At 43.1% G+C, this 15,599-nt stretch overlaps 1 protein-coding gene across 1 annotated transcript; it reads left to right on the top strand.

Annotated features, from left to right (window-relative positions):
* The first annotated feature begins 2,079 nt into the window (after positions 1 to 2,079).
* LOC142454705 (mitochondrial import receptor subunit TOM5 homolog) lies at positions 2,080 to 2,232 on the top strand. Its single transcript, XM_075555889.1, has one exon. The coding sequence runs from the start codon at positions 2,080 to 2,082 to the stop codon at positions 2,230 to 2,232; it is 153 nt and encodes a 50-aa protein (XP_075412004.1).
* Positions 2,233 to 15,599: the final 13,367 nt, after the last annotated feature.

The raw sequence follows: 15,599 nt of genomic DNA, 5'->3' as shown, positions 1-15,599 counted from the left end.
GGTTGTCACGAGTCAGCATTGACTTGATGGCATTGATAATGTTCTCTAGCATAAAATGATACTTATGCATTTAGGGTGAGCCAGAGTTTTATATATAGATAGCATAGATGCATGAATGGTCTTTGAGGTTGCACGTAATCCTACCCCCCCCCCCCAATCTATGTGAAGGAACTAGATGGTGCTTGGCTATCAGAAAGAACAGCACTTGAGGTCTTAAAGGCTAGTTTTCAAACAAGCAGTCACCTAAGTGAGGTGTCAACAAGTTCACATGGAAGAAACACACCAGCCTGTGTGATATAATGATTTTAAATAATAAAATTCAAATCTAAAGGAGGGGATGCTATCAGAGCTTAAACTGTGAACTCTTGGCTGGGGGTGACAGTGAAAATCCCAACTCTACTTGCAGGGTCCGCACATGGATTAAGCCTCTGGTGAATTCTCTCTGATCATAGTTGACGAAATGAATAGCCCTGTTATCAGGCAGAACATATTGTGAAGTTACTTATGGCAGATGCAGTCAGGTAAAAATGTAATATAATTTAATCTCTCATCTGACTAATTTTATTTTATTTTAATAAATCATTTTCCTGGGGGCTCTTACACCTCTTTTATCAATTGTATCAAGCACATTTGTACAGATGTTGCCATCATCATTTCCAAAACATTTTCTTTCTACTTGAGCCCTTGGTATCAGTTCCTCTTTTTCACCCTCCCTCCCCCACCCTCCCAATCTTGTGAACCCTTCTGTTATTTGCCCCCCCTGGTTGGTGGGTGGGGGTGTGTGTTGTATGTTGATCATTGGATCAGTTTCCCCTTTCTCCCCTTCTACCCCCCACTTTCCCCCTACCCTCATGGTATTGCTACTGTCAGTATTGATCCTGAGGGGTTTATCTGTCCTGGATTCTGTGTGTCAAGAGCTCTTTTCTGTACCAGAGTACATGCTTTAGACCAGTAAGATTTTTAAGATAGAACTGGGGTCATGACAGTAGGTGGGTGGGAGTTAGGAAGCATTAAAGAATTAGACGGATGTTGTGTTTCCATTGGTGCCATACTACACCCTGGCTGGCTCATCCCTTCCTGTGACCCTTCTGTGAGGGAATGTCCAATTGTCTACAGATGGGTTTGAGTCCCCATTCCCACGCCCCTTGTTCTCATTGAAATGGTTGTTTGTTTTGGGTCTTCTGATGCCTGATACTGATTCTGTCAGCACCTCGTGATCACATAGGCTGGTGTGCTTCTTCCATGTGGGCTTTGTTGCTTCCCTGCTAGATGGATGCTTGTTTAACGTCAAGCCTTTAAGACCCCAGGACATATATCTTGTAATAGCCAAGCACCATCAACTTTCTTCACCACATTAGCTTATGCACCCATTTTGTCTTCAGCGATCATGTAGGGAAGGTGAGCATCATAGAATGGCAGGTTATTAAAACAAAGTGTTCTTGTGTTGAGGGAAGACTTGAGTAAAGGCCTAATAGTTTGACTCATTTGAAAGCTTTTTTTTTTTTCTTGAGGGAAGGGAAATACATGTGGATTAAGCTCCCAGTGAATCCCCTCTAAATCATGGACCAGGGATGGGAACAGGTTTGATGCCAGGCAGAAGACATTGGTGGTGGACTGCTGCAGTTGCAATTAGGTAACAATTCAGTACCCATTTGCTGTCCCTTATGAACATTCAAATGGGTTCTAGTTTTTAATATTGTTTTGCTCTTTTCAATTCAATTCTTTTATTTTGTTATTGTTAGTTTTTAAAAATTGTTCTCTGTATATGAAATCTAGGTTAAGTAAATCTATAGAGACAGTAACCGGCTTAATGATTCTTGGAAATCGGGATTAATGGTTCCTTGGGGATATGCCAAAGAAGACTGGGGAGAATGGGGAGCTAATACCGATGAGGACACGACTGAAAAAAAATGTTCTAAACCTGATTGTGGTGGTGATTATACAAGCCTTCTTATGGTATTGAACTATTAAATTATATGCTATGTGAACTGTATGCCAATAAAACTGTTTTTAAAACACAAGTAAAGAATCCGAGAAGCACCCAGACCCCTAGCAAGGAGTCGCTGAAGCCCAGCCACGATGTTTCAGATCCAGGGCCTCGTGCCGAACCTGGACTCTGAGGAAATGAAACGGAAGATGCGCGAGGACGTGATCTCCATACGGAACTTTCTCATTTACATGGCCCTGCTGCAAGTCACTCCATTTATCTTAAAGAAATTGTATAGTATATGAAGATGTAGTATCGCCTGCGAATGCATGATGTGAAGACTCTGGTTCTGGTCTCTTCCCATCTGCAAATGAACAGACCCAGAAAGATATACCAGACTCTGATTGAATGGACTTAAACACGCTGCTTGACCGGAACAAGCTTTTGTTGTTTTTCCTGGTGACTGACTGACTATATAAACTTAATTGGGAAATGTGAAAAGGTTTCTTGTGGCGATAGTGCACCCTTTTGCCTCTGATGCTCAACTTCCGTAAATGCGGATGTAATTGTAAATTATGTCAAGCTTCATTTTCCAGCGAGTGTTCATCACAAGTGTCTGCAGCAGGTCTGTCCTGACCACCGTCTCTGTGGACCTTTTTCTTTTTGTCCAGAATGTAGTTGTGAAGAGTCCGTGACAGTTAGGTGACATTTGGTGGAAGTCAGCACAGAACCCCGACGCTATCTGAGCACAGAGTCATTAGTCTATATGTATGGTTTTTGTAAATAAATGTATCAGTGTGAAAAAATAACACAAATAAAAAACAAGGGTGTACATGCAAAACCAAAAGCTAACATTATTCTCAATAGAAATATAGAAATAATTCCCCTTGAGAACATGAATGCGAATGCCTATTATCTCTAGTCTTAAGATTGTACTGCAAGTTCTACCCAAAGCAATAAGGTAAGAGATATCAAAATTGGAAAGGAAGAAGTAAAACTATTCTGACTTGAAGATGCTCATCTCATGCTATGAGATCACTGAAAATGTCATGGTGTGAAAAGGATGTGGGGCCGGTCTTCTGCCCCTTTGACTTCAAAAGGGAGCTAGACCAGCAAACCGCATCATCTCAAGACCAATTCCTTGCCTCTAACTCCCAACCTGCTTTACTAATTCTGACCACAATCGTCCTTCCTTCACAAAGCACTTTCTAATGATTGGGTTCAATAATCCATTGCAATGACCACAACGCATGAGAGACCATACTCAAGATTATTGGCTTTGTTAGAGAAATGATCAGGTTATGATTCAAGATCACAAATGCCCGGGACACAGTCCTTCAGTCAGGGCAGTCTCTTCCCAACCATGCCCACAGGCATGTTTTTGTCTGTTCCTTAGCCTCTACTCTGCTCTCGTAATGTTAAAAGCTCTTCAGAGCTTTTTCTTCACCCAAGAAGATGCCACTTCGCTTTAAGCCACAGCCCAATGGCACTCAGCTCAAGCTCAATATGTCAGCAAATCTAGTTTCTCAATTAAGTGCCTGAAAGCACCCATCCTAAAAGTGAGCCTCCTGTAAAAAAGCCTCAGCTTTACTTGCTCTGCAGGCTGAAAAGTCCACGACTTTCCCTCATGCTCTGGTCTGCTGCTGCTGCTCCTCTGTCGCTCCTCTTGTGCTTCTCTTGTATCACAGCTTTATGTTCCGGGATCAAGTTTTAATACGCAGGCATTTCAGATATAAAAGGGCGCGCTCCACTCCTGTCTATCTCTGCTCGCTTGGTGGTAGTAAAATCCCCCATCCTGCTTCTGAGATGGCTCACTTGATACCCAGCAGGATGGCAAACTTGACCGATCCCACGTGAGCGTGCTAAGCTTTTACGATCACAATCCTTCACAACCGAATGCATCTTCCCCCTATTTCGTTCACCCATATGCAGCAGGAAAAGAGGACTGTGCGGTTTGAGGTATGTGGCTTGAGTCAGGTACACCATAGACCGCTATGTGACATCTTTGCTTTTTAAAACATTTTCAAGAAGGCTTACAAAAGACTGCTGTAAAGCAGATTGGCCCAACACAAACTGTCATTTGATTTCTTGATTCTGGACAAGGAATGAACAAGGAAAACCAAAGAAGAATGGATGCCTTTGAGGGAAGGCAGTGATGAGGAATACTACATATGCCAGGGAAATGGCAGAACAAACACGTTTTGGTTCATTGGAAGAAGACAAGCTAGAATGCCCCTCTTTACTCCAAGGACGATGAGTCTTTAGCTCGCATACTCTGGGCACGGTGTCAGAAGAGACCAGTCCCTGGAGAAGGACGCCACGCTGGGTGATGTACAGGGGAAATGTGAAAGAGGAAGACTCTCCACACGATGACATGACCTAGTGGCTGCAACATGGGCTTAAACATAGCCGCGCTGATTGTCAAGTTGACTCTGACTCATAGCACCATGATGACAACAGGACAAAGCACTGCCCAGACCCGCACCAGCCTCACAACTGGGAAGTTTGGGCCCATGTGCCAACCCACCTCACCGAGGATTTCCCTTTTGTTTCTTCTCCACGACAGCTTGCCCTTTGACCTGGTGTCATTCCCTCACTTCAGCTCATTGGCTCTGTTTCCTCCGCCGTAAAATGAAAGTAACAATTATAACAGCAATTCATAGGTGCAGCCATGATAAAGCGAAAGCAACTGTGTGCCACCCCACTGCCATGTTTTAAGAGGAAAGTCACATTTCCTATGAGGAAACTCATTTTCTTTGACTCTGCAGCCTACAACCTAAATGCCTGTGTGTTATCATATTCAATGGGTCCATCCATTTAAATCACCTTGGAGATTGTTTGAAACATCAGCTAGATCTCAATAAATGACTGCTATCATTATTCATCTCCTTTGGCCCTTTCAAATTCATCCGAACTGCTTAGCCTCATGGCCACAAGTGCATATTACATTACTGTCTCAAGCCTTAGTGGCTAGTGAATAAAAACTCAGTCCTGTGTACTACCCAAACATCAATGATTCAGATCTAGTCCTGATTGCTTTAGATATACAATAGGGGCATCATGGTCCCTTCTCAATTATTTCTAGAAATATTCAAGATTATTCTCAGGCTTCCACAATTAAATCCGGATTAGAATTCACCCCCTCAGTCAACATGAGCCCCAACAGTGGTGCTGCTGAAGTTGAAACTGTGCACCCAGCACCCCCAGGACCCAATGGGTCTGGGAACCTACCACCCTCAATGTTACGATGGGAGTGGCCTGACTGCAAGTTTTCTGCTAGCACCCTTATGAAGTAGAAAGGACAACACAATGTCAGTGTGATGCTTGTGCAGAGAAGAGGCCCTAGCAAGGTTTCTTGCATTCTCCAACTATTCCAGCCTTAGAGATGCTGTTCTCCCTCTGTGCATATGCACAAGACCCCAAAACTGCAGCAGGATGACTTCTGGTCTCACCACCACATGGTCCCTGGCACCGCCATCTCCTCTGATGCTTTTCTAAGTCTAGTTCCCTGTAACAGACTCCTTGTTTCTTTACGATAATTCCTTCCAAGGGCCCATGTGACTCTCCCTATAGGGCATCAGGAACTCTGGGTGGCAGGGTGCTTACGTGTTGGGCTGCTAACCATAATGCCGGTGGTTTGAAACCACCAGTCGGTTCATGGGCAAAAGATGGGGCTTTCTCCATCCATAAAGAGCTACAGTATCAGAGAGTCACGGGGGCCAGTTTTCCCCTGTCCTGTAATGTCGAGATGAGCCGGCATTGACTTGGTGGCGGTGAGTTTGGGGAATTTTCAGAATATCTGGCACATGTATCTGAACAGCTATGGTAGGTGGGGCTCAAGGTGTGTCCAAAAAGGCTCCCCATTTCTTTGAACCTCAATAAATTCAACTAGACGTATAAAAACGCTTTTGGAATGGCTCAATTTGAAAGCATTAGACGTACCAACTGTTGGCAAGAATATGGAAGAATTGGAATGTTCATACGCTGTTGGTGAGGCTGCAGAGAGAGGCATGGTCACTCAACATTTTCACAATTTCTTAAAATATTAAAATATACTGTATGACCCAGCCCTTCCATTCCTAGGTATTTACCCTCATTTTACTCTTCAGTGTTTATAATAAATAAGACATATGATCATCAAAGACTTATACATGAGTGCTCATAATTTTAGTTTTAATGCCCCCAAACTGGAAACGACCCAACTTTCCAATAATACATGGATAAGCAAAGCATGCTGTAGCAATATAATGGAATACCACTGTACTGTTCCGCAATTAAAAAGAATGAAGCTTTGTTGTACATTAACACACGGCATGACTAGATCTCAAAATAATTATGTTGAGAGAAAGAAGTCAAACAAAAAGAAATCCAATCAATTTATATAAAATTCTAGAAAATTCCAACAGCTACAGTGACAGAAAGAAAATCCACTGGTTTCATCTGGGGTCTTGGGGACAATATCAAGGAGGGCTTGGAGGGGGAGATTACAAAAGGTAAATGTAAGGGATTATAAATATGTTCATGATCTGTCAGTAGTTATAGCTTCATGGATATCTGCATATAGCAAAACTTACCACACTGTTCACGCCAGATTCTCGCAGTTAAAAAATGGGTGCACAGGGGAAAGGTGGCATCAGACCATTTCCTTCAGGAACACCGGGGGCTAGTTTCGTTCCTCACACCCCATCAATATACCCCAAGTACCATCTGTGACTTGTTTCTTTTAGGAGATTAGAAACCACCTCCTCGCGGGGCAGAAATGGCCTTACGCATCTTTCCATTCCCCTGGACCCTTAGTCTAATACCTTAGCACAAGTGCCGCAGGCATTAAATGAATGATGAATGAATTCAGTAAGTGAATAATTAATCACTCACCTTACCCATCTTCAAACAGCTGTCATGTATTTGTAGCTCTATAATTTGCTAACTTCTCTCTCTCTCCAGGATACATTCTTTCTCTTGACAACCCAGAGCTTCTTACTCCAGATTCTCAGGCAAGCAATCTTGGTTTTAAGATTTCTAAGTAGAAAGGATGTCATTCCTAAAAGGAAACCAGGAGGGCTGTTTTGTTTCTCCTCCAGGGAAGCCCCAAGGTGGCCTGGCATTTGTTCCTTCATCAGCTTTAACATGTGGAACGGCAGTTCACAACATACTGGTTTCATGAGAAAGCTCTTGCCACCATGCAAGAATCTGAATGCAAATGGAAAATAACCTGGAAATAAGAGGAACAACTCTGAACCAGGAGACAGGACCTTGGAGACACACACATGAATCTCCCACTTACTGGCTGTTTGAGCTTAGACAAATCGATGCACCATTCTTGGGCTGATTTTTCCAGTCCTTAGAACAAGTGATGAAATCAAATTGTCCCTGGGTCTTTGCTATCCTAATATTTTGCAATTGTGCAAATCCATGGAGAATCTATTCAATTAAGGGTTAAATGTAACACGCTTAGGAAGGGGTCAGGATGAGGTAGGCAATTGTGAGATTCAGTGGCGAGGAGCGTGCTAGGCACGCAGGCTCCGTCATCATCAATGGACCATTAGCATCAAGTGCCCATCTCTTATATCGTCGTCCAAGTCTTGCAGGGGACAGCTACTTCAGCTGTGTGCCCGTGCACTTGCTGAGGGTAAATTATGAAAGAATGAGAGCATGGCAGTTTGTTCTGAAGGAAGAACGAACCACGAGTTCTGCACATTTTTTCTGTGTGTGTTTCACATTGAGCGATGCCAGACAAAGGTTTGGCATAATTTCTGTTCCATCCCTGTCAGAGAACAAAATGACATTTTCTGCCCTCGTTTCTAGTTGGCAAGAGTCCCTCTTTCCTAGTGCCTAATGGGAGAGAGTCTCCAGAAGGGTGATTGATGGCCAGGTGCAGGCGTGATTAAGCCAGTGCACCTGTGGGTCCCAACACTCCCAAAGTGTAAAAAGACAAGTGTGTCTTTTCTGCAAGGACACTGGAGCTTTCTTTGGCTTTGCAGCTCACAACAAAAACACCCTGGATTTAAAATTAATCATAATAACCGATGTATACCCTGAGTAAACTGGCCTCTTTCATGAGAGCAGAAAATGGGAGAAATATATCAATTATTGTCAGGATTGGGGGTCAGAGCTTAATTATAAGAAACGAAAGCATAATGGCCATGTAAAAAGAAGTGCCTCATTGCTGATGGCTTCTGTGCTCTCCTTGTTTTTCCAAAAAAAAAAAAAAATGCAGTATGTCCACTTACATCTTGGCCTTTTGTTCCTGATGAAAACCTCTCTGTCTGCACAAAAACAAGTCCATTTGTGAAAGCTGGAACCGATTTTTAAGATTTTGCTTATGAAGATTTCTGAGAAGAGATAACGCAGAGTAAACTCTTCTCTATCCAGATTGTTCCTCGAAATTCCACACACCTTCCTCCTAATGGGAAGCCACCCAAAGGTAAGTTTCTGCATCCAACTCCAAGAAGGACCATATCCCTTGGTGATATATGGTCCTTCTATCTATTCAGAAGGTGGCGGGCAGCTTGTGATTCGGCAACATAGAAAAGATAAGGTAGTTGTTTTGTTTTGAGGCCAACCCCTAGTCCAGGCCCCAGCCCACCACACTAAGATACTGGGAAGGGCCGTTCTCTTTCAGGAAGAGAGTGCATAGGAAGCCAGTAGTCCTTGGTCCCTGGCAAGCCTGAGTTGATGCTGCCTGATCCTTGAGGAGAACTTTGCTCAGCAGGAGAGAAAAGTCCTTACTAAGCCTCTGATCTGCACAGGGAGGGACTCACTTACCCATTGTTGTCCGTGGTCCTAGCTCTGCCCTCTGGAAAGTTGTGGTCCCATGGATTTGTTTTGTCAAGGATTTTAAAAGTCAGGCCTGTGGATTCTTTTAGCGAGCACATTTACTTCAAAAACATACGAGGCTCCCAATGTGCTTGTATTTACAACCAGACAACGACACTCGCAAATGAACATTATCTAAAGTTCTTTCTTCAATGTAGGGTTTGGGTCATGGTTTCTTACTTCTCTCCCCCCCCCCCCCCATGCTTATGTTGAACTCTCTCAATTTAAGGCAGGCGTCCTCAAACTATGGCCCGTGGGCCACATATAGCCCACCAAGGACATTTTTCCGGCCCGCTGGTGTTTTTGCCCTGTTTGTTTTTTTACTTCAAAATAAGTTATGTGCAGTGTGCCTAGGAATTTGTTCATAGTTTTTTTTTTTTAAAACTATAGTCTGGCCCTCCAATGGGTCTGAAGGACAGTGAACTGACCCCTGTTTAAAAAGTTGTGTTTTTTTTCCTTTTTTTATTTAAACATTTTATTAGGGACTCATACAACTCTTATCACAATCCATACATATACACACATCAATTGTATAAAGCACATCTGCACATTCCTTGCCCTAATCATTTTCAAAGCATTTTTAAAGAAATATTTCAAAGCCATTTAAAGTCATCAGCTTGGATTGAATGGCAAAACCCTTATTCGAATACCTGTTGTAAGACCTAGTCTCTTTGATACGTTTTTATAGGGTTTGTTTGTTTTTTCTCAGTCTTTACATTCTTTGTTAGTGGAGTCTACGAGCAAGTTAGCGTTTCGATCTGAAAAAATTTAAATCCTTTTACTTTTTGTCTCTGCTTTCAAACAAGCCACCATTGTGGGGGTGGGAAGGAACGTGAATCTCTTCTTTGCAATATTTGGCTCATTACACTCAGACAAACTACACAGGAACAAACATACAAAAACACCAGCCTTTTCCGATCGCTTTTCCTGGGACTACAGGCTCACAGAGCATTATGTTCTCTTCCAAATAATGGCAGATCATCCAGGCTCTGGCCGCAGGAGAAATGATTTTGTATAATGAAAGTCTTCATCCTTCCAACCCCTGATCTCGGTTCCCTTACCCCTTGTTGCTTGAGCACCAAGTCAGTGACCTGCATTTAAAATATTTGTGACATGAATGCCACACATCTGGAATTACTTTCTGATTATTGTCGAGGAAATAACACAATCTTTCTAACCAAAGTATCTTCCATATGAATATAGAAGATAATACAGTGTAAAGTAGGCGTGGAGAAGCTCTCGTGGTATAGTGGTGAAGCACCCAGCTGCTAATCAAAAGTGTGACAGTTCGAATCCTCCAGCCAATTCACTGCCGAAAATTGTGGCAGTCTGCTTTCACACGGATCACAGCCGCGGAAGCTCTATGAAGCTGAGCGAGGCTCCCATGAAGTCTCGAGTCAGAACAAGCTCTATGGCAACAAGTTTGGTTTTGGTTTTGGAAGGTAGCATGGAAGTGATTTTAAAAGTCTGAACAAGATTTCACAGAAGCTTATACAACGGAGTAGAAGAAGGGACAATGAAAACTTCTCTTACACCCCGGAGAAGCAAAGGGGCAGCACGCCATGATGGGCTCTTGCAAATTTTGTGAAAGACATCTGAGCTAATTCCATTGACAAATCCTACATCTCTAGAGGTTCTTCAACCCAAGTGATGGGGAGGTCTCTGAATTGTAAAAACTGTAACCTGAATTGAATCCTTAGAGATTGAGGTAGTCACATAATTTCATGTCAACTTGCTAAATAGAGTGAAGGGGTGGAGTCTAGCCTGTCAGTCAGATCACAGCCTGATGATGCTCCCTTGTGGGCGTGACCTTCTCATGAGGGTTCTAGGAACTTCCTCTCTTTCTCCTGAGAGGTGGACCACACTCTCACTGCTTTACCTTCCTGTTGACAAGCCACATGGAACCACACTGACACCTGAGAGAGCCTTGGAGATGTTTTCATTGCCACCAGGTCCTTAAGACCTAGCACCCGCCGGTCTGTGATCTTCCTGCATTTTGCATCATTGCATGTGCTGCGTGGGTCTGAAGACAGACTTATGGGTGAGTATCAGACTTATAGGCTAATATCAGACCTATGGGCTGGATCTGGGCTAGGCTGGAGTGTTTTCTTGATATACAAGTGCTCTTTGATATAAAGCTCTTTCTTATACATATGTGAATGTCCCTGGATTTGTTTCTCTGGTCAACCCGGTTAAACACAGAGATATTTATCTGTAATTAAAGGTTAGAGTAAAACTTCAGGTTTATTATGTTTCTAAGGAAACACTTTAAGAAAAAGAAGAAAGGGGAAACTAATTTCGTTCTCCTTTAATAAATGGAGAAAAATAATTTTAAGTTACCTTTCCATTATTATGATCATAATAACAAATTGTTCGAACATCAAAGCTCAAAGAATACCAAATATGTATAGGTGCACATAAGAGTCCAAGGTCGGTGTGCCTGGTCAGCAGGTTGACTCTCCTCCGCAGTCACTGAGGGACTTACATTGACAATGCAGCTGCAATCATCAACCCCTGGTTTGCAAGATTGTCCTGGAGATGCCGTTTCAGTTGCCACCAAGGGTAAAGGACATAAAAGAAGCGCTTTTTTCTCATAAAAAGACTTGAACCAGAAATGATAGCCCTCACGTTTGCTCGCATTCCATTGACTCCGGCAAATGGTTATAATTACTGTTCTCCCTGGACATTAATTGCCAGAGGAAATTAATCTGGTGGACAGCCTTCCACGTCTGCCAGATTCTAAGAGATTAGAAGCTGCGATATGAAAGCAAGGCCACATGACGTACAGCTCTGTTCATTGAAACGATGGTGTATTTTTAAAGGGTGGACTTTATCGATTACTGGTTTAGTTTCACAATGTCTTCGAGTCATTTTCGTAGGGCTATAACCTGGAAACATCGGTGATACCATGGAAACGGTCACTTCTAGGCTGAGTTTTGCTAGCTCGCTTAGAAATCATAGATCTCAGTCTGGGTGAGCTAGGCACTGAGGGCATCACTCGAGACTCTGCCTGCCCACTCCTGTTCCAACTGGTTCTGCTCTTGGTTCCCAGGGGTTTGATTTCCCTAACCAAATCACTCTCTACCACAGTTAAAGCTTCATCACATGGTGAGAGTCATTATTTTTATTTTTTGAATTTTAGTAGATTGGTAAGATTTGAAAATACTCATTGTTTATCTCTGGACACAGATTCCATTCGAATATAAAAGCTTGGCTGATCTATCTTGCAGCATCATCGAAGCATCTCAGACCTGGCTGCTAAATCATTTTTGCCTGGAAATATGAATTGTTCCCAGTTTATTCTACCAGTTTTTCCTAACTTGTCTCCTTTTTATTGATATAAAATGCCTGTTCCTCCTCCTTTGTTTTACAGTGTAACATTTATGCCTGGAGAACCATCTTGGATTGTAGAATGAAAAATCCAATCATCTCTATTATTGATTACATGGCTTGTCTCAATCTACTCTGATGTGATACCTCTTGGCCCTCACATCTTTAGGCTGCCAAGATGCAAGTGTCTGGGAGTGGAAGTAAGAAGGAAAAACCAGCCACTGTGCTCTTCTTTTCATGTGCAAATGCCGACCGATGCTCCTATTGGGTCTGAAAGCCATGGAGCCACTCCTCAGAAGAAAGATGGGGCTTTCCACTCCCATAAACACTAACCTTTTTGGAAACTCCCAAGGGCAGGTCTACCCTGTCTTACAGGTTCACAATTTGCTGGCATCAACTCAAGGGCAGTGACTAGTTAATAAGTGATGTTAATAAGGTGAACTATTAACATGATGAGTGTGGTAAGCAGGAAAAAAAATCTGATTGGAGAACTAGCCTGACATTGCATGGGATGAACACCCAAACCCTAACCAACTGAGTTATTCATTACAACTTTCTTCATGCAAAAAAATATTTTACTTTCACAGTATGCCCATCTCTGATTATGCTCCTTGGTTTATATTCTAGTTTTGGAAAATGCTCTACAAGGTATCCATACCAGCTTGTTCATCACATGCTTCTCCTAAGCCAAGAACAATGTTAGATAGTCAACTGGATTCTCTAATATTGAAGGTGGGTCATTCTTAGGGATGGGTCAACCAAGACCCTGAAACTAAAGGCTTTATCTATAATAGCACATTTTTTGTGTTCCAAAATGAATATTCACTCTACCTTCCAAATGTCTACACCAAACACCACCATCAGTTCTTGGAGTAGTTTAGAGTACTTAAAGTTCATAGACGACTCACTCCCATGCATCAAAGAATAAATAATGTGCCATAAGGGCATGTAAGGTGGGAGGTACAAGGACCGCTTGCACCTATCCCAACTGTAGGTCGGCATCGTTAAGCTTTCAAGTTAATACACACAGACAGCTCTGTCTGTGGTTTTACAGCTCAAAACTCCCTTTCTCTTCTTTCACTATTTTAACCCACGCTGTATTCACCACTCTTTGCACCAGATGGACATCCAGGGTCTCGTTACATACATTTCTGAGACAGGTGCCAGGAATAAACTGCCAGAGATCTTTTTGACTTCTGCTAAACCAGGTCTGGTCTCAAAACTTTGAAGTGCTGGATGGTGAGAATATATGAGCCAGAACATCCCCCCTCAAGTTGGGCTTTCCATATTCCGGATATGAACCCAAAGGAGCACTCTTAAAGTGGAAGTGCCCCTCCCCAAGCCCCATGAGAAGGAGTCCTTTCCAGTGTACCTCTCTGAGTCCGACAGCCTGAGATAGCAATATTTATTTTTGCCAAGTCCCTGGATTGTTTTTCACTTGATTTCAAACTAATGCCTTCAACCTCATATTGAGGTATTAATTTGGGTCCCCAGTTAGGGATCAAATTGGATTTTCTTCTCTATCATATTGAATCCAGCCCTTTGATGGAATGTTACTCCTCCTTCTATCTCCTCATTCTCAGGGAAGAGGCTTCTTTGGGCTGAGAACCCAGACTCTGCACCTGGGATCAGCCCTGGGTGGTCCTGGAGACTGGTTATTTTGATAGCTCCTAACTCATAACCTCTGCTCTCCTCCCTTGTCTCTTGTGTTCTGATCATCCATGTATCAATCAATCCATTCACCCATCAATTCCCTACTCAACAATCTATCCATCCAACTAGCCAATCATTTATTCAAAATTTTAAAGAGTCTGCAATAAGCCAAACTCTATGTTAAACTCTTGGAATAAGGAAGGACTTACATCATGAAATCTTTAACCTAGCGGTACCGTGCAGGTTTTGGAAAAGAAAGAGAAATGCATAAAATATGGTACGTGCTATAATAAGAAGTTTGAACAGCATGTTGTGGGAGCTTGGTAGTGACTAGCTGCCTGCATGCCCACTTCCTTAGTTTCTGTGACTCTTCTCTGATCCTCTGCCTCCTCCTCCAATGCCATCTTCTACTCCTTCGACTCCTGAACCTACCATCTGTTACTGACATCACTCTTTCAGCCTCTGGCTTTTTCTTTCTCATACATGTAAAATAAGGCCCCACAGAGAGATATTAGAATGGCCCAGTCATGCCAGGGGCTTCAGCCAGTTTTCAGGTGGTGGGTTCTCAGTGTGGGTAAAGAGTTTCCTGCCCACATATGCTATCGGTTGCGGAAGTACCCATGCTCTTGCACTGCGCTCTTTGTGGAGCCGTGCAGGAGAGAGGACAGAGGGATGCTACTACTCTGTTGACCCAGCACCATGAATTCCAAAGTGTTTGTGTGAAAATATGCAAAAGGGACACACGTTCCACTCCCACATATATATGAGTGTACACAAAAAAGAATTGGATCAAAGTGCTGAAAAAGTCATAGAAAGCAAACTCTCTTGCCTACATAAGCAGAGCCGTCTACTAGGCTGAGAGCAATTCTGACCCTGATGGACATCCCCTTGCTCCTGTTGATGCCAGCTGGCCACAGGCAAAACTGGAGGGCAATAGGATTTCGTGCAGTGGTTCTAACCTTTGACTTCAATGTGCCAAACCCGCTGTTGCCTGTCAAGTCACGACTACTCATGGCAACCTCACATGTGCTAGAATACAACTGTGCTCCACACAACGTTCAACTCCTAATTTTTCAGAAGTAGCGCACCAAGCCCTTGTTCTGTGTCTACTAAGGGTGGATTTGAAACACTAACCTTTCCATTAGCAACTGAGTGCATTAGCTGTTCGTACCACCTGGAGATTCCTTAATGTCTCAGATACTCTATGACTTCCTTTATTTATATTCACTTAATTAATACTCATGGCTACTAAAATCCAGATTATTATCTTCCTCCATTTTATTTTTGTTAAATATGCTACCTTCATGTTACAGAGGAGGCAATGGAAGGACAGAGTCGTTAAGGAACTTGTCCTAGACCAGACAGCTAGTCAGTCTTTGCCAAAGCTGTGCACTTCACCCTTGTGGTAGCTGGATAATTTTACGTCAACTGGAAGATATATAAAAGTGCAGGCATATTATCTGACCTGTCAATCAGGTCACAGCCTGATGGTGCCTCCTTAGGGGTGTGGCCTTCTCATAAGGAGGGCTCTGGGAACCTCCCCCTAGCTCTGCCTTTTCCCTTTCCTGCTTGCTGACCACCCTGAGAGTTGCCAGAACCCTGCAACATTTCCTCTGACCTTGGATTCATCCAGCCTTTCACCCACCAGCCTAGGATTCTTGCATTCTGCATCATTGCATGCAGTTGTGTGCTGCATCTCCACCTGTGAACCCCAATTTCCTGGCTAGACAACTTTTTGGTTCTGCTCTCTGTGGTGCCTTTCCCCTAAGCTAGCCCAGCCCAGGAGCTACACTGCCAATTCTCAACGTTCACCTTGACCCCAGAGCAAGATGAGGAATCCCTTACGGGTGTCCATCTATAATTCACACCCAGA

This window comes from Tenrec ecaudatus, chromosome 8 (assembly GCF_050624435.1).
Source record: "Tenrec ecaudatus isolate mTenEca1 chromosome 8, mTenEca1.hap1, whole genome shotgun sequence".
NCBI lineage: Eukaryota > Metazoa > Chordata > Mammalia > Afrosoricida > Tenrecidae > Tenrec > Tenrec ecaudatus.
Note: the sequence above shows the minus strand (reverse complement) of the source record. Positions and strands in the feature narration are given on the sequence as shown.